The sequence below is a fragment of the Salvelinus alpinus genome, chromosome 19 (genome assembly GCF_045679555.1).
Source record: "Salvelinus alpinus chromosome 19, SLU_Salpinus.1, whole genome shotgun sequence".
In the NCBI taxonomy this organism is placed as follows: Eukaryota; Metazoa; Chordata; class Actinopteri; order Salmoniformes; family Salmonidae; genus Salvelinus; species Salvelinus alpinus.
The window spans coordinates 34,222,512-34,249,520 of NC_092104.1; the positions used below are offsets into that span (position 1 = coordinate 34,222,512).

Consider the following 27,009-nt stretch of genomic DNA (forward strand, 5'->3'; position numbering starts at 1 on the left):
GTGGAAGAAGGATCGGACCAAGGTGCAGCGTGGTAAGTGTTCATGTCTTTTTAATAAACAAAACTGAACACTGGAACAAAACAATAAACGAAGTGAACAAACGAAACAGTACCGTGTGGCGACAAACACTGACACGGAAGACAACTACCCACAAAACACAATAGAACACAGGCTACCTAAATATGGTTCCCAATCAGAGACAATGACAAACACCTGCCTCTGACTGAGAACCATATCAGGCCAAACGACAAACCCAACATAGAAACACAAAACATAGATAACCCACCCAACTCACGCCCTGACCACACTAAAACAAAGAAAATACAAAATAATTATGGTCAGAACGTGATAATTTGCAACCAAGCTTTAACTTCCTGGCTGATGTCTTGAGATGTTGCTTCAATATGTCCATATAATTTTCCATCCTCATGATGCCATCTATTTTATGAAGTGCACCAGTCCCTCCTGCAGCAGAGCACCCCCACAACATGATGCTGCCACCCCCGTGCTTCATGGTTAGGATGGTGTTCTTCGGCTTGCAAGCCTCCCCCTTTTTCCTCCAAACATAACGATGGTCATTTTGGCCAAACAGTTCTATTTTTCTTTCATCAGACCAGAGGACATTTCTCCAAAAAGTACGATCTTTGTCCCCATGTGCAGTTGCAAACCGTAGTCTGGCTTTTTGATGGCGGTTTTGGAGCAGTGGCTTCTTCCTTGCTGAAGGGCCTTTCAGGTTATGTTGATATAGGAGTCGTTTTACTGTGGATATAGATACTTTTGTACCTGTTTCCTCCAGCATCTTCACAAGGTCCTTTGCTGTTGTTCTGGGATTGATTTTCACGTACCAAAGTACGTTAATCTCTAGGGAACAGAACGCGTCTTCTTCCTGTCACGAATCCCGCTTCCTGAGTCTGTTTTTGCCTGTGTTCTGTCCTGGAGTGTTTTTCCGGTGTCCTGGAACGCACCCTGTCTGGTTGCCGGGCGACGTAGCTAGTTGGGAGATCTCTGATTACCCGCACCTGTATCCCATCAGCTATCTGCACACCTGGTCCTGATCATCACCCCTCCACTTCATAAGCTCTGACCTGACATCCATTCCCTGCCGGATCGTTAGCCATGAACAGTATGTTGTGCCAGCGTATCAGCCTCCAGTTTGATAGAGTTTGTTTTGTTGTTTTGTACATCTTGCTTGCCTTGAACTTACCTCCGTTTGTTCTGTCTACAGTCATTCACCCGGAACACTCACCCCATCCCTGCCTGGTCGTCGGTGGCTTCTGTTACTCCCTTGGATCTGCCTATTCACTCCCATCAACTCACCTCCGCTGCCCGCTCCGCCACCTGGATCTTTCTACCTCTACGTTTAAGCTTGTAAATAAATACTCACCTTCGTCCTACTCTCCTTGTCCTGGTCTGCTTCTGGGTTCTACTTTAGAAAACCGTGACAGAACGATCCGGCCAAGGATGAACCCAGCGGACCTGGACTCCGTTTGCCATGCCATTACCCAGCAGGAGAAGATATTGGGACAACACGGCGCTACAGGAGATAGCGTTTTCAGTCCGGAACTTCTCTGCTAGCTTGACGAGTATCCAGGATCAGCTCAGTTTGCTGGCGGGTCATCCACCACCTGTTTCACCCCTCTCACCTGCCGCTTCTGGAGCGGTTTCCTTCCGTGAGCCCAAGGTTCCGACGCCTGATAAGTACGAAGGGGATTTGGGAAGATGCCGTTCATTTCTTATGCAGTGTGGTTTAGTTTTTGATCTGCAGCCCTACTCTTACGCCACAGAGAAGGCTAGGATAGCTTTTGTTATTGAACTGCTGCGTGGTAGAGCTCTGGAATGGGCTTCAGCCGTTTGGGAACGACAGGACACCTGCATGGCGTCATACCAGGAGTTCACGGCAGAGATGAGAAAGCTTTTTGACCATCCAGTCCGAGGTAAGGACGCAGCTAAACGTTTGTTCTCTCTTCGCCAAGGAGCTCGCAGTGTGGCAGACTTTGTGATCGAATTCAGGACATTGGCTGTGGAGAGTGGTTGGAATGAGGAGTCACTACAAGCGGCTTTTTACCAGGGGTTGTCGGAGCAACTCAAGGACGAGCTGATCTCCTATCCAGAGCCTAGTGACCTAGACAGTTTGGTCACATTATCTATTCGGGTGGATAATAGAGTCCGAGAGAGAAGGAGGGAGAAGCAGTGGGGCCCGTCCAATCAATCAGCAACTCGGTTACCATTCGGGTCAGGAAGTGGACCAGAACGTGTTGATCATTATTCCCCACACGGGATTAGTGGAGGTGTCTTGCCGCCAGATCCTGAACCCATGCAAGTGGGGCGACACGGGTTAACTAAGGAGGAGCGCCAACGTAGACGTGAGACCAACAGCTGCCTCTACTGTGGTAGCTCGGAACATTACATCTCCGCTTGTCCTCAGCGCCCGTTAAACTGCCCGGCTCGCTAGTTTTGGGAGGAATTTTAGCGAGCCAGTTTCAAACTCCCAAGAACCCTGTCAGACCCCGTTTTCCTGCGACCCTCATGAATAAGAATCAGAGTTTAGCGATGAACGCTTTTATCGATTCAGGTGCCGATGGCAGCTTTATTGATGCCGACTTGGTGGAACAGCTGGGGCTTTCCAAGGAGCAATTGCCGGAAGCCATTGAAGCAACCACTCTGAACGGCAGTAGTCTGGCACGGATCACTATGAGGACTGAACCGGTTAAGATGTTGTTGTCGGGGAATCATTCAGAGGTTATCGCTTTCTTCATTCTGCCTTCGCCCCATGTTCCTCTGGTTCTTGGTTACCCCTGGCTGAGAGAACACAATCCCTCGTTTGATTGGGTGACGGGTAAGGTAACTAGTTGGAGCATTGAGTGTCATGCTAACTGCCTTAGGACTGCCTGTTCTCATGCTGTTCCCAGTCAGGTCAGTGAGTCTGCTCCCCCTGATTTGTCCCTGGTTCCAGAAACATATCACGATTTGGGTGAAGTATTCAGTAAGCAGAAGGCTCTGTCACTTCCTCCCCACCGACCTTATGACTGTGCGATTAATCTGTTCCCTGGAAATGCCTTTCCCAAGGGACGGTTATACAGTATCTCTCGACCTGAGCGTGAAGCCTTGGAGACCTACATCAAGGAGTCTCTAGCTGCAGGTCTCATTCGCCCCTCGTCATCACCCCTGGGAGCAGGATTCTTTTTTGTGAGCAAGAAGGATGGCTCTCTTCGACCGTGTATTGATTATCGGGGGTTGAATGATATTACGGTCAAAAACAAGTATCCCCTGCCCTTGAGCTCTGCTTTCGACTCTTTACAGGGTGCTACGGTGTTTACGAAGCTTGACCTACGCAATGCTTATCATTTGGTTCGGATCAGAGAGGGGGACGAGTGGTTGACTGGGTTCAATACACCTATGGGACATTTCGAGTACCAGGTGATGCCGTTTGGACTGACCAACGCTCCTGCTGTGTTCCAAAGTATGGTGAATGACGTGCTGAGAGATATGATTGGTATTTTTGTGTTCGTTTACCTGGATGATATCCTCATCTTCTCGAGGGAGCCTTCTAGCCACGTCCAGCATGTCAAGCAGGTCCTGCAGCGGTTATTGGAGAACCGCCTGTTCGTGAAGGCTGAAAAGTGTGATTTTCACGCCCACACTACGTCCTTCCTCGGGTACGTCATCTCCAGGGGAGAGATCAAGATGGACCAAGAGAAGGTTCGGGCGGTTTGGGATTGGGCCCAGCCCGGTACGAGATTGCAGCTCCAGAGATTCCTGGGGTTTGCGAACTTCTATCGGAGGTTTATCCGTGATTACAGCCGGGTGGCCGCCCCTTTAACTGCCCTGACGTCTTGCACCAGAAATTTCTGTTGGACTCCTGAGGCAGACCGAGCATTTCTGGACTTGAAGAGCCGATTCACCAACGACCCGATTCTCTCTCTCTCAACCTGACACTTCCCGTCAGTTTGTTGTTGAGGTGGACGCGTCTGATGTGGGGGTGGGCGCCATCCTGTCCCAGCGTAGCTCCACTGACGGTAAACTCCCTCCCTGCGCCTTCTACTCTTGTCGTCTTTCACCAGCAGAGAGAAACTACGATGTGGGTAACCGGGAGCTTCTCGCTGTGAAGCTTGCCTTGGAGGAGTGGCGCCACTGGTTGGAGGGAGCGGAGCAACCGTTTGTGGTTTGGACTGACCACAAGAATCTGGCTTACGTGCAATCGGCTAAACGTCTCAACTCCCGTCAGGCCAGGTGGGCTTTGTTTTTTGGACGCTTCAATTTCTCCCTGACGTTCCGACCTGGGTCGAAGAACGGCAAGGCGGACGCCTTGTCCCGGATGTTCTCCAAGACGGAAGAGAGTGGGGCCAAGACTGAGACGATTCTTCCCCAGAACTTTGTCGTGGGAGCCGTTACATGGAGGATTGAGGAGGATGTGATGGCGGCCCTTCGGACGCAGCCCGGCCCCGGTAACGGTCCACCCGGTCGGTTGTTCGTGCCTGAGTCGGTCCGTTCTGCTGTCCTTCAGTGGTCCCACGCCAGCAAGATAGCTTGTCACCCTGGCGTTGCTCGGACTATGGCGCTACTGCGCAGACGATTTTGGTGGCCTGCCATGGGAGAAGATACCCGGAGGTTTGTTGCCGCTTGTCCTGTTTGTGCGCAGAATAAGAGTACCAATCGGCCCAGCTCTGGGCTTCTTCACCCCCTACCTATTCCCCGGCGACCTTGGTCGCATCTGGCCCTGGACTTTGTCACGGGGTTGCCCTCTTCTGTTGGGAACACGGTCATTCTGACCATTGTGGACAGATTCAGCAAGTTTGCTCACTTTGTCCCCATCTCCAAGCTTCCATCTGCCACTGAGATGTCCGAGATCCTTGTTAGGGAGGTTTTCAGGGTCCACGGGTTGCCCAGTGACATTGTTTCTGACCGTGGTCCTCAGTTTACCTCTGCTGTCTGGAGATCCTTCTGTTTGGCCATTGGCGCTACAGTCAGTCTCACATCTGGATTTCACCCCCAATCTAATGGTCAGGCGGAGAGAGCCAACCAGAAGATGGAGTCCACGCTGCGCTGCCTTGTCTCCTCTGATCCCACCTCTTGGTCCTCTCAGTTACCCTGGGTCGAGTATGCCCATAATACTCTCCCTTCATCTGCCACTGGGATGTCTCCCTTCCAGTGCCTGTACGGTTACCAACCTCCCTTGTTTCCTTCGCAGGAGAGGGATCTCTCGGTTCCCTCTGTCCAGGCCCACATTCGTCGTTGCCACCGGACCTGGCATCGGGCCAGGAAGGCCCTCAGAGTTTCTGACCGGTATCAGATCCAGGCGAATCGTCGCCGGATTCCTGCCCCCGCTTATACCGTCGGAGATAAGGTTTGGTTGGCTACACGGGATCTTCCTCTACGGACTGAGTCGAAGAAACTGTCACAGAAGTTCATTGGTCCGTTTGTGGTGGAGAGAATCATTAATCCTGTTGTGGTCCGACTCAAGTTGCCTGCAACGCTTAGAGTACACCCCACCTTTCATGTCTCCTGCCTCAAGCCGGTTCTCCTCAGTCCTCTGTTGCCCCCTCCTCCTCGTCCTCGGATGATCGGAGGTGGTCCTGCCTACACGGTGCGCCGCATCATGGACTCCAGGCGGCGGGGTCGAGGGTTCCAGTATCTCGTGGATTGGGAAGGATATGGCCCAGAGGAGAGGAGTTGGATTCCTCGGCCTCAGATCCTTGATGCTGACCTGCTTCGTGACTTCTACCGCCTCCACCCTGGCGCTCCGGGTAGTCCGCCCGGTGGCGTTCGTCGGAGGGGGGGTACTGTCAATCCCGCTTCCTGAGTCTGTTTTTGCCTGTGTTCTGTCCTGGAGTGTTTTTCCGGTGTCCTGGAACGCACCCTGTCTGGTTGCCGGGCGACGTAGCTAGTTGGGAGATCTCTGATTACCCGCACCTGTATCCCATCAGCTATCTGCACACCTGGTCCTGATCATCACCCCTCCACTTCATAAGCTCTGACCTGACATCCATTCCCTGCCGGATCGTTAGCCATGAACAGTATGTTGTGCCAGCGTATCAGCCTCCAGTTTGATAGAGTTTGTTTTGTTGTTTTGTACGTCTTGCTTGCCTTGAACTTACCTCCATTTGTTCTGTCTACAGTCATTCACCCGGAACACTCACCCCATCCCTGCCTGGTCGTCGGTGGCTTCTGTTACTCCCTTGGATCTGCCTATTCACTCCCATCAACTCACCTCCGCTGCCCGCTCCGCCTCCTGGATCTTTCTACCTCTACGTTTAAACTTGTAAATAAATACTCACCTTCGTCCTACTCTCCTTGTCCTGGTCTGCTTCTGGGTTCTACTTTAGAAAACCGTGACACTTCCTGAGCGTGGTCCCCTGGTGTTTATACTTGCGTACTATTGTTTGTACAGATTAACGTGGTACCTTCAGGCGTTTGGAAATTGCTCCCAAGGATGAACCAGACTTGTGGTGGTTTACAATTTATTTTTCTGAGGTCTTGGCTGATTTCTTTTGATTTTCCCATGATGTCAAGGAAAGATGCACTGAGTTTTGAAGGTAGACCTTGAAATACATCCACAGGTACACCTCCAATTGACTCAAATGATGTCAACTAGCCTATCAGAAGCTTCTAAAGCCATGACATAATTTTCTGGAATTTTCCAAGCTGTTTAAAGGCACAGTCAACTTAGTGTATGTAAACCTCTGACCCACTGGAATTGTGATACAGTGAAATAATTTGTCTGTGAACAATTGTTGGAAAAAATTACTTGTGTCATGCACAAAGTAGATGTCCTAACCTACTTGCCAAAACTATAGTTTGTTAACAAGAAATTTGTGGAGTGGTTGAAAAACGAGTTTTAATGACTCCAACCTAAGTGTATGTAAACTTCCCACTTCCACTGTATGTATTGCATTAAAGTAACAACATCAAACTTTTTACCTAGTCAAACAGCGTTGTTAGTGGAAACACTACTACTATCTGCCCCACAGCCGCTGTTAGTGTTTTTGTTTTGTTGAGAAAGCGGAGGTGAGGAGCATCCTGCAACGTGGTAAAGAAAATTTGCTTTTCTATCACGTGTGCAATGATATCTGTGGGAGATAGTAGTGTTTGTTGTTTTAAGTAACTTCTTTGTTGTTTTAATATCGCGAATGGACGTGGCAGTTTCACCAATTAAGAATTCCAGCTTTAAGTTATTTGGGTCAGAATGATTTTGTCCCTATCCTTTGTAAAAGCAAACCAATTTCCCAGCAGTCTTTGCATTGGAACAGAAAACAGAGCTTAGTTATGAGACAGAACAATGAGACAATGTTAGTCAGGCATGGACCACATTCCACTTGATTGAAAAGCCTAGATTCACTAAATTGCCTCATTAAAATAACAAACTTTAGACACTGATGGAGTTGCTGACTAGGTTGGACTGCTGGTTTTAACCGTCTCTTGTGTTGGTTGGTAAGGATGTTGACAGTGAACTATGGGAATCTTAGTTGTACTTTTAACATTTACTTGCTGTGTTTTACTTTGGTTGTTAGGATTCTAGGCAGCCACTTGCTTACATCTTTCATCTTTCATTCTTTGTTGGTTGCCCAGGTTTAGGAAATTGTGTTGCACAACAAAGGAAACCCTGAATAAAAGAAAAGTAGAATGCATAACCCACATGTCATGGAAGTTGCTTTCTCATGAATTCAATTGTCCTGAAACTGTTTCCATCTCTGCACACAGGAGCGCTGTGTGTGTGTGTGTGCACAAGTGTGCATGTGCGTGTGTGTGCACACATGTGGGAAGGGCGTGCACGGCCACTGAGCCTAAAATAGGATTCCATCCTCCCCTCTCTAATTAGAGACTGTTTATAAAACCCAGATTTAAATTTTAGACTAAGGAATCACTGAAGGACTGCTTGCCATTTTACAATCAAACATATGCATGTGCTGGTGCATATGGATAAATCTGAATGTCACACACACGGACACACACACACACACAACCACAAACCACATAGACTTACTCACTAGCCCAGCCTGGTTACCCAAGCACAATGCAGTATACTCTATAATAAGCAGTTCTATGTATCAGATGCAAGAACTCACTCCCACATCCAGCTTCAGCTTCAGGGCAGGACACATTCCACTCAACTGCCAAATGATAGTTTCAATTTGATATTAATCTTATGTAGTTATTACTTTGAGTTGACCTTCCTTTAGTTTGGTAAACAAATATTGTCCATAGCATCTTACACTCTTTGGAAGTACACGGTCTGACTTTCTGGTTTTCACAGCCTTTAACTGCACAGTAAGAATGACCCCTCACAGCTCTGAGAACAAACAAACTCGTCAAGGAGATTCTGCTCGCTTTTCCATAACGCTCGAATAACTCAATCAGTGCTTGTGATATGATTTTACAAAACCATTTGATGTGCAATTACATGGATACTCCTTTACATGACGGGAGATAAATAGAACTTGTAGTTTGGCACGGCTCCCTATTCCCTGCTGGAAGCACACTGGTGGCTCAGGGACAATGGACACATTCATGTCTCGAGACACATTTACTGCTTAAGTGCTCGTTGTGCTCAAGGGCGTTCAGTGGCCGCTGTATTCACTGTGGTGACCCAAGCCTCTGAGGACAGAGCCAGTGCCCCTGGGCCAAACAGAACTGCTGCCTGTCAGAGGTGGCTAACTACCACTGAGTGGCTGTGGAGGCTCCCTGGTCCACCCGATTCCACTTGTTATGGGTCTGGGACGTGGCCAGGGCACTGAATGGTGAGTAAAGGCCCCTCAACTGGCCATCAGGACAGAGCCACCAGTCCAGTGCAGAGGCACTGTAAGACCTGCCCTTTATTATAAATCAGGTCTACCATAAACACACATTCTCTTGCTCTTTCTCCCTCTCTCTTTCTCCCTCTTTTTCTGTCTCTTTCTTACCCTCTCTCACACACGCCCGCACGCACGCACGCACTCAAGCACACACACACACACACATGCTCCTGCTGAGATGGGGCTCCTGTGGCTTGCGGCATTAATTGGTCTGGGCCTTCATTAGTAGCAGGACTGAGGGCTGTGACATGTCACAATGAAAGTATGTGTGTGCAAGTGACTAGACGCCCTCCCTCAGTAGCCAGCTAACAAGTGAACACACCCCTTAACCCTATAATAACCAGCTCCATGTGTCTGTGAAGCAGACCTGCTCCTCGTCCATGACTTGTTTACCAACAGTGATATCACAGGATTGTCAATGAAAACCAGGCGCTAAGCTGTTCAAATGCTCACCAGCCATTCCAAAAGTTACACTCACATCCAAAGGCTTCATCACTCTACCACCCTATGATCAAACGTTATGTTGTATAGTGTGTAGTCTGTGAACGGCACCGTACTACTATGGCTGACCCTGTAAAACGACACATTTCACTGCACCTATCCAGTGTGTGACAATAAAACATATATAAAAAAATATTATACTCACACACACCTTGCAGTAGTTTTTGTTAAAGTAGTGGAGAGGGGCGGACAGCCTTTAGCTAACTGGCTAACCTTTTGGCTGGGGCTAGTCTGTTAGAGGCCAACTCTAGTCCATTCCATGTGTATGAGGTGAGCGTGAGGAAGGTGCTATGTAATGTGCTGTAGTTTGGAAATTGCTTTTGATGAATTAGACGTGGCACTTCGAAAGACTAAGAGGCCTTGAGAAGCTTGTTAACAGCCAAGTGAAGTAATGGAGCTTTTAATAAAACTGTGGGTTCACCCGCAATATTCACAGACCCAATCTGTCTGTCCTCTTCAGTCCAATTTCCAGCCTCGTCATGCCTTTATTGAAAAAGAGTCTGCCATGTCGCTGCTTTACAGGAACTGCTCTCCTACGCACTGCCAGGACACTGAGTTCTAAAGCTGCCATGTCGCTGCTTTACGGGAACTGCTCTCCTACGCACTGCCAGGACACTGAGTTCTAAAGCTGCCGTGTCGCTGCTTTACGGGAACTGCTCTCCTACGCACTGCCAGGACACTGAGTTCTAAAGCTGCCGTGTCGCTGCTTTACGGGAACTGCTCTCCTACGCACTGCCAGGACACTGAGTTCTAAAGCTGCCGTGTCGCTGCTTTACGGGAACTGCTCTCCTACGTACTGCCAGGACACTGAGTTCTAAAGCTGCCGTGTCGCTGCTTTACGGGAACTGCTCTCCTACGCACTGCCAGGACACTGAGTTCTAAAGCTGCCGTGTCGCTGCTTTACGGGAACTGCTCTCCTACGCACTGCCAGGACACTGAGTTCTAAAGCTGCCATGTCGCAGCTTTACGGGAACTGCTCTCCTACGCACTGCCAGGAGACTGAGTTCTAAAGCTGCCATGTCGCTGCTTTACAGGAACTGCTCTCCTACGCACTGCCAGGACACTGAGTTCTAAAGCTGCCATGTCGCTGCTTTACGGGAACTGCTCTCCTACGCACTGCCAGGACACTGAGTTCTAAAGCTGCCATGTCGCTGCTTTACGGGAACTGCTCTCCTACGCACTGCCAGGACACTGAGTTCTAAAGCTGCCATGTCGCTGCTTTACGGGAACTGCTCTCCTACGCACTGCCAGGACACTGAGTTCTAAAGCTGCCATGTCGCTGCTTTACGGGAACTGCTCTCCTACGCACTGCCAGGAGACTGAGTTCTAAAGCTGCCATGTCGCTGCTTTACAGGAACTGCTCTCCTACGCACTGCCAGGACACTGAGTTCTAAAGCTGCCATGTCGCTGCTTTACAGGAACTGCTCTCCTACGCACTGCCAGGACACTGAGTTCTAAAGCTGCCATGTCGCTGCTTTACAGGAACTGCTCTCCTACGCACTGCCAGGACACTGAGTTCTAAAGCTGCCATGTCGCTGCTTTACAGGAACTGCTCTCCTACGCACTGCCAGGACACTGAGTTCTAAAGCTGTAAATAAAAATTGCTCAAACTCAAGGAGATTGTTTTGAATGACTTTAAGCTATGTATGGGATTCTAGTGGAAGTATCCAGACTGAGAAGGTATACAAAGGTGCATTTTGTCTGCTTTAGCATTAAGAGACATGAAGTCACTTCTTCCATGTTTAAAAGCCTCATTCAAGTTCCTCTATAAATCACTTTCAATGGGTTATTGGATTTAAATGGCTACATTTTGCTGTGAAATAATCCAATGCGTTCAGTATAAAATCACTGTGCAGATTAAACTGGATTGAATTGTGATGCACAAACTCTCCTTGAACAGCTTTCTTATTGACGGCTCCTATTAGTCTTTTAATCTCTGAGCCAGGGCTTTATGTCGTGTGCTGAGTTTGTGGCGCGTTACCAAACTCTTTCAAGGGTTCTTGTCTTTCACCTTGTGTGTGGTCCTTTAGCAAAGAGGTCTCTCCAAAGTTAAATGATGTTTACACAGTGGCACATGAGTTGTTTTGACTCTTTATTACATTGAGCCTGCACCTCTCTTTGTTTGCTTTGGGGACAGGGCCCATGGTCAGGGCTCATGTTGTTCCATTTGATTGTGTTTCCAGGGTGTTTAGTAGGACGGGCCACAGCCATGGCTGATCTTTGAACCCCAATCCCCTCTCCCCTGTCTCCTGCAGCCTTGGGTGTTTGTTTCTGGACGACTCTGTAGATGATCAGTGTTATGATAGAGAGGGAGATTGTTGATGTTGTTGTAATGAGATGCTGGGTTGCCAGGTTAAAGATGGTTAATGAGCGCGGAGAGCTTAGCCTGCAGAGAGATTCTTATTAAATAGAAATCCCTCCTTAAGACTGTTATCCTACTTGTGGTCGGCTGTAGAAGCCTGCAGCTAAAGTACCTTCTGGAGTGGAGACAGGGAGAGAGGGGCTCCAAGAAGCCAGGGCATTTGGGAAAGCAGCAGAGATCAGGAAAATGGTAACATGGGACTCTTCATTCATACAGTCATCTAACTATCATCTAGTTAGTCTTTATTATGTTTTGTCTGTTTCTTTGTAACAACACTTATTTTCTTTACTTTTGATTTGATTGCAAGTCATAATGATCAAATGTAAGATTGTTAGCGCAGTTATTTTATTTATTTATTTATTTTATTGAACATTTATTTAACTAGGGAAGTCAGTTAAGAACAAATTCGTATTTACAATGATGGCCAACCAAAAGGCAAATTAATGAGAGAGAAGGGCTAGAAACAAGGACATGATTAGAAAGGGAATGAGACCATGCTAGAGACACAGTGGAGCAGAATGAAAGTTTATTTTTACAACAATGTTTATTGGGAACAGATATGTGCGATTTGAAAGAGAGGATATCCTGTCTTGTTTGAGAAGAATTTTATAAATTGGAGATTTGTCCTAAACCTGCTTTTTTCCCCTCAGCTGTCATTTGAATAGCTGTACATACTGTAGCATGCCTTCAGATTACCACCAGAGGAACACATATTCACTAAAAAAAGAATCCTGGCAGAGGATGACCTGAAACCCAGTGCGGCTGTAGGCAAGCATGCACAAACACACAGAGAGGCACACAGAGAGGCACACAGAGAGGCACACAGAGATGCACACAGAAAGAGGCACACAGAAAGAGACACACAGAAAGAGACACACAGAGGCAAGCACGTACAAACACACAGAGACACACAGAGAGACACACAGAGAGACACACAGAGAGACACACAGAAAGAGACACACAGAAAGAGACACACAGAAAGAGACAAGCACGTAGAGAGACACTGAGAGAGACACTGAGAGAGACACACAGAGAGACACACAGAGAAACACAGATGAACAGATGCAAGCACGTACTGTACATACACACAGAGACACTCACAGACATAGAGACAGACATAGACACTCCCTCCCACACACCAGCTCCATCTACCCAATCCTTCACACCTGTGTGAGTGTGTGGTAACATTGGAGCTGATCAGAGCGATGATGCACTCAGCTGAGAAGGTTTAGTCTGAGACAAACAGTAGCCTGGAGTCACCATTTCTCCTCTCCTCTTTCCAGAGAGGAAGGAGCAAAAATAAATCAGTGAATGAATACAATTTCGGACATGGTGACATGCCCTCATGTCTCCCTCAAAGGCATTGTGGGTTAAGGAAGCAAATTGAGCAAACCAACAAATTGACTGGCACGGACTAGGGAGGGGTTGCTGTGGTTTGTACTGCTGGGACAGGGCCCTGTGTCTGGCAGTCAGTGTGCATCTCACTGACTTACTGTCTCAGCCATGCACAAAGAGGGAGGGCTAAGGTATAGCATACCAGCAGTTTCTATAGAAACAGAGCTCAAGGATGGGATGTCTTTCTGTTTTTACAGTATGCTCTCCATCTCTCTGAAGTGACTATATCCGGTTGAGTAATCATGTCATGGTACCGTATCCCCATTAGGAGAGACATGAGATGAGAGGAGTATGTGTGCCTGTCACCAGGGCTGTGACCTGTACACACTCAACCTCTAGCAACAACAGCAGACCTACTGCTCCAACAGCTGAATCATCTTGGAAGACCTGTCTCTTATCATTGGCCCTGCTGGTGTTTGATCTTCACTGAATGGTCTTAGATGAAGTGTCTTTATGTGTCCCCCAAGGCCGACCTGCAGCCCAGGGTTTACACACCGATGTTAGATTTAATTACTGATTCTGATCTCTGATAGGCCGCTGGTCTGAAAGGGCCAAATTAATGAGGCTAATGCAGCTCTGCTGTACCTTAGAGAATGTCTGGATTGAGTTAGTGCACTTTTCATATCGCGCACCATAGAGCTGCAATTGCATTTGGAGGCAGACTAACTCAATGTGCCGTCTGTCAAGGGGGCAGTCAGTGTGAAGACGCAGCAGACCATTCAAACAACACAGGCCACTATCAAGTTCAGGGTGAGCAGCAGTGTTCCCCTCCTCCTCCTCCTCCTCCTCCTCCTCCTCACTTCAGTGATGAATAGTGTATGTGACCCATGCTTTTTCAATCAAGCACAGACCTTGCTCATTGCTAGTGCTTCTAAAGATACTCCAATACTCTGTACAGCCTTTGTGTATTTCGATGTAGCAGTGAATGTTTCTCATATTCCTCGCTTGTTCTCTGTTCCGGTCACTCCTGTCTTCCACCTGCTCATGGACAGCGCTCTGCTCTGTGCGTCTCCTGGCTGTCCAGGAAGTGCTCTCCTCCTGACCCCAAACCTCTGTCTGCCGCGTCCTGAACAAACAGCTAATTGTCTGGTTTCCTGTTTAGCCTAATGGGAGGGAGCATACAGCCTATTTCAGGCTGTTTACAGAGCTCTGTCTCACCCTCGTTCTTTCTTGGTGTCTTACTCACTATTGTTTGTGTTGATCCTGTGAAAGAACAATTTGCACTCTGCTACAGACATCAGAGATACACGGGTGTACTAGACTAGGAAAATGATATGCTAAAGTCCTGAATCGCCAGACCCTTTGTTTTCCTGGAAATGTACGTCTTATGTTTCCACAATGTGCTTTACGCTACATGTTTGTGTATTTACTTTCAAGTTCTTCTGTGCAATGTAGAAAATACTGTAGGTTTCATTATATTCTGTTGAAATTGATGCGCTTAAGGCTAATAGTTTTAGATACTGAGCTGATTGGCTCAGACGACCCTATTTTGTCTATCACACGCACCCACTACACAAACACACAAAAATCTGAACATGAACACACACATACATGCACACACACGTGCACGCACTCAAGCACCCAAGCACACATACACACAGTCCTCAGACTAATCGGCCTCTCTCTGAATAATAAGCTTAGTCAAAAAGGAACTCTCAGTATCTAAACTTCTGTGTTGAATTAAATGGCTTGTTGCTTTGCCAGATGTGACTGTCTGCTCTGCTATCTGTATTGAATTATTCAGGCCGTTCCGGATCTTCTGTAGCTTTCATCTCAGGCCTGCATCGAGTTATATGAGAGATACTGTGCCTAACTGAAGCGTGAGACCATAGGTCTGGAAGTCACAGGTTCAATTTCAGGCTACGCCCTAGGACGACAACGATACACATGAGTCTGCATTTTCTGCACATTTATTTGCATATGGATTTGAATATAATTTGTTTCAGGGAAAAAAAGGAAGGGAAAGCATTAGCCTAGTTGAAGTAGAAGGATAGATAGCTACACATTTAGACACTGTCAGTATACCAATGTTATAGTTTATTTCTTACAGTGCTGATTAAGTGACTAATGACCAATGTATTCATTATCAACCCCTTAGTTGACAAAGTGACCGGTTGGTGCTGTACAAGGGGCGTGGTGATTAAATCTGTTCGTTAAGTCAACAAAAAGGCGAGGAGATGAGGGCTGTGTTTTTATTGATGTGGCAGGAAGTTTGGGGACTGGTTGATTCTTCTGCATCTGTAAATCTCATAGGCTGTTCACAGTCAGCTTCCTCTTTTAAAACACACACACACACCCGTGCTCCTCTGTTCCTCAGCATCGATTAAAAACACACTTCATCTCACTAACAGCCTATTAAGTGCCCCGGGGAATGAGCAGAGGGCGTAGTGAGTCGGGGGTGGGGGTGTTAATGATGGCGAGCTGTCGCCTGAGCCTGGCCCCTGCTTTACTCTGCTTCCCTGCTGAGGATCACGGAGACACAGTGTGGCAGACACAGCCAACCTGACAGGACCCACGACACACAGCCAACCTGACAGGGGCCACTACACACAGCCGACCTGACAGGGGCCACGACACACGGCCAACCTGACGGGCCACGACACACAGCCGACCTGACAGGACCCACGACACACAGCCGACCTGACAGGGGCCACGACACACAGCCGACCTGACAGTGGCCACGACACACAGCCGACCTGACAGGGGCCACTACACACAGCCGACCTGACGGGCCACGACACACAGCCGACCTGACGGGCCACGACACACAGCCGACCTGACAGGGGCCACGACACACGGCCAACCTGACGGGCCACGACACACAGCCGACCTGACGGGCCACGACACACAGCCGACCTGACAGGGGCCACGACACACGGCCAACCTGACGGGCCACGACACACAGCCGACCTGACAGGGGCCACGACACACAGCCGACCTGACGGGCCACGACACACAGCCGACCTGACGGGCCACGACACACAGCCGACCTGACAGGACCCACGACACACAGCCGACCTGACAGGACCCACGACACACAGCCGACCTGACAGGACCCACGACACACAGCCGACCTGACAGGGGCCACGACACACGGCCAACCTGACGGGCCACGACACACAGCCGACCTGACAGGACCCACGACACACAGCCGACCTGACAGGGGCCACGACACACAGCCGACCTGACAGGACCCACGACACACAGCCGACCTGACAGGACCCACGACACACAGCCGACCTGACAGGGGCCACTACACACAGCCGACCTGACAGGGGCCACGACACACGGCCAACCTGACGGGCCACGACACACAGCCGACCTGACAGGGGCCACGACACACAGCCGACCTGACAGGACCCACGACACACAGCCGACCTGACAGGACCCACGACACACAGCCGACCTGACAGGACCCACGACACACAGCCGACCTGACAGGACCCACGACACACAGCCGACCTGACAGGACCCACGACACACAGCCGACCTGACAGGGGCCACTACACACAGCCGACCTGACAGGGGCCACGACACACGGCCAACCTGACGGGCCACGACACACGGCCGACCTGACGGGCCACGACACACAGCCGACCTGACAGGGGCCACGACACACAGCCGACCTGACAGGGGCCACGACACACAGCCGACCTGACAGGGGCCACGACACACAGCCGACCTGACAGGACCCACGACACACAGCCGACCTGACAGGACCCACGACACACAGCCGACCAGACAGGACCCACGACACACAGCCGACCTGACAGGACCCACGACACACAGCCGACCTGACAGGACCCACGACACACAGCCGACCTGACAGGACCCACGACACACAGCTGACCTGACAGGACCCACGACACACAGCCGACCTGACAGGGGCCTGGCTGTGTCTGGGGCAGGTCAGAGGGTTAGAGCTGGCGGGATTCTGTAGTGGTGTGGAATGTAAAGATAGCCTCTCTGTCAGTCTGAGCTGACTTAGATTGCACTGGGTACCTATAGGCTGGCATGCCTGATTTACTTTAAATACTGTTTCCCATGATGCCCTCTAAGCCAAAGTGGATCGCCTGCTCTGATCAGTGCATGCTGGTCCTAGAAAGCGCCTCACCCTCTTTTCTGATAAGGGCCCTATAAGCCAGATGATTTGCCAATAGGGAGAAGAGTAATTGTCATGTCGATCGCAGACTTTCCTTTGATGTGGACGCTGTTGGCTTCTGATGTAAAAATTTATCCAGGATGATTATCATGATTACAGCTTCCTATCGCCCACTCCCACCCCCCAATCTCAATTTCCTATTTGTCTTTAGGATTAATTGGAAACAGCTTAGTGTAATGTCTCTGGCCAGGGTAATCATGTGTGTGACTGCTGCTCGGGAAATCAACATGCAATTTGCTTATCCTCTCATAAAGATTCTGACCCTCTTAGAGGAGTCCTACTTTGATCTGAAACCCATTCTCTGGGCAATTGAGTTGTTGGTCATCTATTTCTCTGCTTTTGCACTTACTCCTTTCATATCCTAATTAGGGGTCTGACAAATAGATCTCGTAGGCTACTGTATGAGTTGGATGTTTGTGCTTTTCAATATTTTTGATGAAGCACAACTAATGATATCTTGGTTTTTCACTTTTCTTTACAGAATTTTGAGCAACAATCGGATCAGGGTTCTGAGAAATGGATCCTTTCTTGGACTCTACGCCTTGGAGAAACTGTGAGTACGCTTGTCATTTTCACATCATCTGATCCTGTCCTGGGGTCTCACTCATAAGTTCAACATTGGCAGGTTTAAAGACAACAGGTTAGGTGCTGTGTGCTTGGAGCCCATATGGACCCACAGAAACAGGGGGTCAGGGAGATCTATGCATGTCGCAGCTCGGCTATCCAGTGGGCTGGCTTCAGCAGGGAAGATGAAATACTGAGAGTGGTTATTTATGTGAAAAAGATTGCATAATTACACCACCATCCGTCATTATCAGGGAAGCCCTGCTCTACAGGACAAGATAAGAGGATCCATGGAGGAGCAGGCTGTTGGTGCTGCCTGCACTGCCTGCGGCTCAGACTGAGGCAGGCAGCTGGCTGGCTTTACGCTATGGAGGTAGGGTCTCAGTGCCTAGCTAGTTCACTGGCTGTTTATTATCGATCCTTACAGTTTAGATGACAGTTGAGTCCTCTGAGGATTTGATCTTCATCAGTGGCACAAAATGTCCTTGCAAATATTAAGGCTGAGTGACCCTGATGAAGGGAGTTTTACATTGCGTCAACAAAATGAGAGTATACAGTGTTGTAGTGTACAGTATGTATGAAATGGGGCCAACAACTGTGCATGTCTAGGAGGCAGCAGTTTTGGGGGAGGGGCGGGGGGAGGAGGTGCTTAAGCAATATTAGTTCCACATGTTACTCTGAGCTGCCACACATGAAGTTAACAAGCTTTTCCAAAATGTTGGAAGAAAGACAAATATTGTAATTTGCTGCAGTTGTTAGCTTGTTAGTACCTACCTACTGGATCTCAACCCAGACATGCCAGGTCTGGAAAAAAGAGCTACATTTGCAGAAACTGCTAGACCCTCTGTTATTGTCTACCATGTGAGATACGCCAGGCAAGAAAACCTGTGTGACCGTGTTCTTACCTACCTCTCTATAACCCAGAGGAGAAATCCTAGTTAGATCCTCACCCATTTCAAGCTTAGTTTGCTCACCTTTATGACCTGTATTGTTAGACCCTTTAGCTGAGATTTGATTAGTGGTATGGGGCTTTGACAAACTAGAGGCTTGAGCAGAACTGTTTGTTTGATGTAAAATGAGATGATATTGCTTGTTTTTGCAGGTGCAGATAAGACCCCCCAGAGTGCCCTGGGTTAGTGGGGTGGGTAACCTGACCTTGCCCATTAAAAGGCCCTTGTACCTGGGACAGTGGTAAAACTAGCAGGGGGTAAGGGACTGAGCAGCTCTGCAGGGCTACAGTACAACTATGACCTAGTGAGAGAGACACAGAACCCAGAACAAACACACACGCACACCATTACTGAAAAATGTAAAATTTTGTGAAAAATGTGAAAACGTTTTTTTGGAACACTTGACATGTCATCACATGTTTTCACATGTATTTACATGTTTCACACGTGTAGTAACATGTTGTCACGTTATCACATGAAAACATGTCAAATGTATGTGGTTTTTCTGTAAGGGCGCACACACAACCACACACACACACACTCGGCAGGAGCTGTGGGCGTCTGCCGCAAAAGATGACATGATGTAAATCACACAGGGCTCGTTTCACTCCTCTGCTCAGACCTCTGACCTTCACCGGCCCTCTGACACACTGCACTGGAGGTCTGCTCACTCATCTTGAGCTTCACAGTCTGTAATTCAGCATTTCATCACTTTCACTTAAAATTGTCTTCATATTAAAATATCCCACCTTGACATAATTCAAAATCCAACGGGGCGAAGATGGATAGGAACGGATACATGTGAAGTTAAAAAAACGAAATGTATTTAGCTTGTTGTCCTCCCCTGCGAGCTGCTGAGTTGTTTTGTTTTGTCTCTATCTTGGTCACCATTCAGGTCTGCTCATTATTTCCAGCCTGTTGTCTACATGTGCTTGTCATTTGGTCCAGTGGCTAGCAGTTACTCATATACTGTATGTGGTCAGCGGTGTAATCAGAGGCCAGCCCACGAGGGCTGGGTAACACACACCAGGGAATAACACCACAGCAGTCCTTCCCTAAATTCAGGAGGGCAACCAGACAGTCAAATGCACCCACATTTCAGTGTATCTCAGTCTCAACTTCAGTGTCCGTCTACCTCCTGTGTGTGTATCCTATTATGGGCATCCCGAACTCCTCCATGCATAATTTCCAGAAGTCGATGTCTAAACAGACCTGCTGTCCCTCTCAGTCTACTCAGCCATGTTTGAAACAGAAGTCCAAGCAGAGGCAGAGCTGAGTATAATCAGAGCTGTGCTGTTATGAGTATGAAAGCACAGCTACAGGGCAGGAACCCCTCCTCCAACCAGAGCAGAGTAGGTCTTTCCTAAGGCCAAACATCCTCAAAGCCGCTATTGCCTTCATAAACTTCCAACTTGCCAAGCCACCCAAGTGCAGGGAGCAATTTAGCATTGTTTGTTTTTCCCTTTTACAGGATATCTGTGTGTTGTACTGTAGTTATTTTTGAAAGGTTTGTATCCCAATATCTACAGTTGTATCTACTGCATACTTCAGCGTTCTAGTGTATGACACAGCTTTCTATTGCACACACACACACACACACACACACACACACACACACACACACACACACACACACACACACACACACACACACACACACACACACACACACACACACACACACACACACACACACACACACACACACACACACACACACACACACACATACAATCTCACACACCTTTCCTTGTACCCCCAACTCCTCACAGCACACCCTCTCTGATGGGAGCTGACGCAGGCCCTAACGAGGCGGGTCCACTAACGAGCAGGGACCTTTATGAGTTGTGGACAGATCCCAGCAGCCTGTCCTGCACTGATTTGAGGCGAAGTAATGAGAATAATGAGCAGAGAGGGGGTCTGGCTCCTGTCCAACAGGCCCCCACTGCACCATGGGACACAGGACAGCCAGGGCACAAGGGGCCCTCATTACCAGCCTGCTCACCCTACAGGGAGAGATGGAGCACAAAGGGAGAGGGAGAACAGAGGGGAGAGGTAAAGTGGAGAGGTAGAGAGTGGATAGGTGAAGGAGCAGGAGCACTGTGGTGGACAGGAAAGGAAGAGCTAAGTTAGCTGCATGGGATTGGGTCTGCCAAGCAGGATGGAGCCAGTTCACAGCCTTTTCAAAAGTCACTGTTGGACGTGATCCTTCCTGACCTATACATTTCCTTCATAGCCAATCACAGCCATTCATAGTTATTCTAACCATGGTTTGTCTGTAAGAAATGTTTGGTTTGCAGTGGGCTGTTTTCTCTCTTTTTACCCTCACTTCCTGCCTAGTTGAAGCCACTTCAGCTAAGAACAGGAAATACACACTTGTTTGTGATTTATATAGAAGGCTAAGAATGAGGGGATGTTTGCATTGAAACTACTGGTCATCATAAGTCAAGAAGGGCATGGGAATTTGTAGATGTGGAGAGGGAGACAGTATAGCAGAGGGTTAATGTCCATGATATGATTGAAATAAGTCTACTGTGTCTCTGAAATACTGTGTCCTATTCATTCATATTTGTCCTGATAACATCAGTTATATAAAGTAGAGGCAGGAGCCTCTCAAGCTGTGCTTGATCCCTGCTGAAGCAGACCTTGAAATCGTCTCTGCCATTCTGAGAAGTCAGGGTTAGGAACTAGGCCAAGTTAAACAACTTTACCATCCAACGCAGGGGAAGTGGAGACGAAATGGCTAAAGATGGTATGAAGGCTGTTGGTTAAAGAGAGTGAGTGCACCAGCAGTTTCCCTTATATAAAGTCTTGTTGTTTTCTTTGGTGGGGGAGATTAACATTATTTCCACAGAGGCTAAGCAAATTATACCTTGATGAGTGGGAGTAGTGCAGAGGTGGGCACTGCCTTGCCCTGTAAATCCAGAGGTGGCCGTGGCCGTGGCTAGGAGCCCTGCTGTCTAGACCCTCTGGGCACAGCAGAGCAGAGCCCAGATCCAGGCTGCAGGAATGCTCTGATTTCAGCCATCCTCCCAAAAACAACCTGAACTCCTGGCTGGAGCAGAGATGGCTGGACACAGGAGTCTCATTTCTCACTAACCAAACAAATGAGCGTTTGTGTTGTACCTTTTCCTGCATACGCTTTTGAATGGCCCCTGTGAGGCAACAGCCACTTAATGAATGTGCGTGACATGAGGAGGTCGAGTGAGGAAGGGGTTAAGCGTGCTAGAGAGTGGAAACAAAAAGGGGGGGGGGGGTACTGTTGGAGTTGATAGACTCCAGATGTGTCTGGGAGATAAACTGAAGGAACGGGGAGTGTTTGTATTGTAAGCTTAACTCAATCGTGGCTCTAGGGGTTTATTGAAACGGCGAGCAAGTCCTCTCCTAAGCTCATTACTAAACAGAGTTCTTCATATGCCAGTGGTTCTTAAATGCACATGCAGCAAATTTGATATGATTTCAATGGCTTTTTCCTTCATAAGTTCTTGAGGTTTCTCCGTTTCCTTCCCCCCCACTTCCGTTCTCACTCCTTTTCTGCTTTCCTCTTTGCATCTCCCCTTCTCCCAGTCCTCTCTGTCTCTCACTCTACCGGACGGTTCCACCACCCCTCTCTTTCTCTCACTACTCCTCTACTCGCTGCATTCCGCCCACTGGATGCATTTTCTCACATCGCCTGTGATTGCGCTCCTTTTCATTGATATTTTGTATGAACGGCATTGTTTACCAGTTCGTTCCCTGTGGTAGAGTTGGCCCACTCCTAACTCTGAATGAAGTATTTCCAGACTACTGTCTGCAAGCTCATTGGCAGAGCGGTGGAGGAGGTGGCCTATTTCTGCCTTTGTTTTTGTCTGCTTTTCAAATAATGTTATGGATTTACTACATTTTCATATTTTCACTGCCTGTTTTATTAGGACCCTTCTGTTCATTTACTGCTGAAAACTGTAGAATATAAGAGCTGGCTGGTCTTCAGGACTAATATCCCCACACTGTTATGATAGTCCTACACAGGGGGACAGTTGTTCATATACAAACAGGGAAAAGTAGCCAACAAGAAAGACAAAAAATAAATCACCCCGTGCATTATAAATGAATGACCTCTATACTATACTGTCTATACTGTTGACTTAAAGTGAATTGTGGTCAATTCACCCAATTCCGTGGGTGAAGTTGTGTATAACAGTGTTGCTAACAGGACCTCATGCATACTAATGGCAATCAAGAGAAGAGCCAAAGTGGGCATTGCCTCCCTTTTGTCATCTAGCCCTGTTCCTTCCAGAACTCAGAGTTGGAGTCAGTAAATCCACAGAGTTTTCCTTGGCAGAATAATCTCCAGTACCACTAGCAGCAGACTGTAGAAACCTATAATCAACCTAGGAAATGTTACACTTCAAATAAAAGTATACATGGCTATTTCAGTACATCCTTTCCCCAACTAGCGTGCAGTTTGTACCACAGTTTAAATGAGTGCCAGTCATGGCCAGATTCCTTCAGGACAGTTAACTCTAAAGCGCTGTGACATGGCATGGTTGATATTACCCATTGTTAGAACAGGCTCCTTTTTAGTTGCACCCACATCAGACGTAACCATATGTACCTTCAGGTGAAATACTATTTACAGCATGATTTTAAATCACCTGGATGTTTTTTTATGGTATTTCCAACTGAGGGTTGTATGTATGTGCCAGTAGTCTCTTTTGATTGTGTTTTCAAGGGTAATGATGGGGCTTGTTTATTATTTGTTATTAGCAGGTCATTATTGCTATGACAGAAAAGGCTGCATGCAGTGGGGTAGAACTGCAACTCTGGCATGTAGAACAAACCGACATGGCTAAAGCAACTGGTTTCCATATGTACACGAGCTAATGTAGATTAGGGATCTAATCTGAGGGGAACCAGACACAGAAAATAAAGAAAATAATCTGTGGAAGGGGCAGGAAAGCAGGAAATTAGTAGAAAAACAAGAGCTCGGCAGATCGTGGTTTCCTGTTTTGGGGGAAGGCAGGAGTAGGTTTGGGGGCTGTGTTACAGAGCCCCCATTGTGAGCAAGTGTGTTGAGGAGTGGGGGGGTCTAGGGGGCCATTACACAGGGCCACCCCCCATCCCCACCTGCCCCTCCCTACAGGGGAAAAGCAGCTAGTAAAAAAATGAGAAATAGGAAACTGTAAAAAAAATAAACGAGCAAGGGCCTCTGTGCTGGAGACGCCAACAAGACAGGAAATGACACGCGGCACAAAAATGGTCTCCACTGACCTCTGTCGGGACCAAGGTGCCAGTTAACCGTTAAGACCCTCTTTCTTTCTCTGTCTCATTATGAACACCCAAACAAACACTTGTTTCATAGCTCGGAAGGTTGATAGTGTGACCTGGTTGTGCATCTGCAGATAGGTACAGTATAGAAAATGGGGAATTAAATACTTTTTCTCTCTACTTATAAAAACCTTATCCCCAATTGAGTGAATTCCAGTCTGGGTGATAATGAATGGCTGTTCCGTGGCTTCAGTCATTCTCCCATTGCTCACCAGGGCTATGGCCTGAACAATGTCACTGGAGCACTCCATCCCCTGCCACAGTGGGCCTGATAATGGAGTACTCCATCCCCTGCCACAGTGGGTCTGATAATGGAGCACTCCATCCCCTGCCACAGTGGGTCTGATAATGGAGCACTCCATCCCCTGCCACAGTGGGTCTGATAATGGAGCACTCCATCCCCTGCCACAGTGGGTCTGATAATGGAGCACTCCATCCCCTGCCACAGTGGGTCTGATAATGGAGCACTCCATCCCCTGCCACAGTGGGCCTGATAATGGAGCACTCCATCCCCTGCCACAGTGGGTCTGATAATGGAGCACTCCATCCCCTGCCACAGTGGGCCTGATAATGGAGCACTCCATCCCCTGCCACAGTGGGTCTGATAATGGAGCACTCCATCCCCTGCCACAGTGGGCCTGATAATGGAACACTCCATCCCCTGCCACAGTGGGTCTGATAATGGAGCACTCCATCCCCTGCCACAGTGGGCCTGATAATGGAACACTCCATCCCCTGCCACAGTGGGTCTGATAATGGAGCACTCCATCCCCTGCCACAGTGGGTCTGATAATGGAGCACTCCATCCCCTGCCACAGTGGGCCTGATAATGGAACACTCCATCCCCTGCCACAGTGGGCCTGATAATGGAGCACTCCATCCCCTGCCACAGTGGGTCTGATAATGGAGCACTCCATCCCCTGCCACAGTGGGTCTGATAATGGAGCACTCCATCCCCTGCCACAGTGGGTCTGATAATGGAGCACTCCATCCCCTGCCACAGTGGGCCTGATAATGGAACACTCCACAGCCTGGAGCGCTATACAGCAGTCGTCTTAATTATGACCCTCTTGCTGCCCTTCGAACACGTCCGGTCCCGTCCCAGATGGGAAGGACTCTTCAGAGCAGCACAGGATCAGCCCCATTGATTGGGAGAAGACTTGGAGAGAAAAAAATACAGTCTTTAATGGCAGCCTCTGGTGTTAGGCCCAGTTGAAGAACACAATGGCTCTTTTTAGACTGGCTGTGGGTTGGATGCTGTCAAAGCCCAATCATATGGGCCACATGTGGTGTAGGGGATAAAGCACTGGACTTAAAGGGATGTTGGTTACAAATCCATTTGGGAATCAGTTATTTTTCCTTTTAAATGTTTTGTTGTTGTTGACATTTTGATGCAGATTGTAAGGTTATCAGTCTTTCGCCTCCATGTCCTATAGTCACAGAAACACAGGAGAGCTTGACCTGTTTTTGCTCTGGCCATGGTATTACTACTGCCGTAAGTCAGAAGTTTGATTTCATATTTATTTCAAATATGTTTGTTCTACAACTATAAGGGATGATAAGTGAAAGTGGGAGATGGTGGATAAGAGTCAATATAAGGGAGTGAAAATTACACTTCAACATTTCTTGTGTTTGTTATTTTAGTTATTTATTTTATTTTACTGTTATTTTACCAGGTAAGTTGACTGAGAACACGTTCTCATTTGCAGCAACGACCTGGGGAATAGTTACAGGGGAGAGGAGGGGGATGAATGAGCCAATTGTAAACTGGGGATTATTAGGTGACCGTGATGGTTGAGGGCCAGATTGGGAATTTAGCCAGGACACCGGGGTTAACACCCCTACTCTTACGATAAGTGCCATGGGATCTTTAATGACCTCAGAGAGTCAGGACACCCGTTTAACGTCCCATCCGAAAGACGGCACCCTACACAGAGCAGTGTCCCCAATCACTGCCCTGGGGCATTGGGATCTTTGTTTAGACCAGAGGAAAGAGTGCCTCCTACTGGCCCTCCAACACCACTTCCAGCAGCACCTGGTCTCCCATCCAGGGACTGACCAGGACCAACCCTGCTTAGCTTCAGAAGCAAGCCAGCAGTGGTATGCAAGGTGGTATGCTGCTGGCATATTGGGACCCCAATGATAAGAACATACCCAACATCACATTCCAGATCCACAGAAGACCTACGACTGCAATTCCATGCTAGTATGTTTCAAGGTGAAATACATGGAGCATTTGCATTTTACATTTCTTCAGACATTGTTTATGCTGCTCCTCTTTGCTGGTGACAGCTGCTGTCATCAGTGTGAGGGCCAGTGAGCTGTGAAGTCGATGTCTGGGTGGGTGCTGCCTCAGAGGGCAGAAGGAAGTCATTGCCTGGGTGTGTGGCCTGCTGGGTCTGCATGGCTCTGTTGACTCTGGTGCCCTCCTCCACATTCCCCAGCTCGGTGATAAGAGAGTGTATTGGAGTGCCCGACTGTTGATACTCATAGGCCTAAAGCACACACCGCTCTGCCTCTTCTAAGGCTGTTATGAAAGGGCAGATTGTGGCGAGTATAGATGTATGGGTACACATGGGACTTGATTTACTATCTGAAGACTGCTGTTGACACATTGGGCATCAGGTTCACCTCCTGTGAAGGAACATGTGCAGGGGGCTTAAGAAGACCAGTGTGCCAGTGTGTCTATGTGGTAGATAGTGTGTGTCTCTAGCACAGTAGTGTGTATGTGTATACCCAGCAAACCGGGAACATTCCCAGAACATTAGCTAAGATTTCCATTTAAGTTAAGGGTTGTATCTAACATTCAAATGAAAACATCCCAAAAACACAAATGTTTTTCAAATAAAATATCTTTGAAATGTTCTAACATTCACCTTAAATGTGGTGCACAACATCTGTAACCACCACAGAACATTCCCAAAAAGTTCTAATTAGGTTTCCAAGTAATGTAATAACACAATGTTGTAATGGCATTCA

General features: G+C 48.2%; 1 protein-coding gene and 1 long non-coding RNA gene across 2 annotated transcripts in view; both read left to right on the forward strand.

The window, feature by feature from the left end:
• Positions 1-27,009, forward strand: part of LOC139545406 (adhesion G protein-coupled receptor A2-like) — a 62,072-nt gene that overhangs the window by 10,547 nt on the left and 24,516 nt on the right. Inside the window, exon 3 of the mRNA XM_071353137.1 lies at positions 17,691-17,762. Coding sequence (XP_071209238.1) covers positions 17,691-17,762 — 72 coding nt within the window. The remainder of the gene's footprint in view (positions 1-17,690; positions 17,763-27,009) is intronic.
• Positions 1,013-1,395, forward strand: LOC139545962 (uncharacterized). The gene is made up of 2 exons (XR_011669163.1): positions 1,013-1,123; positions 1,226-1,395. It is a non-coding gene; the product is annotated as an uncharacterized lncRNA (long non-coding RNA).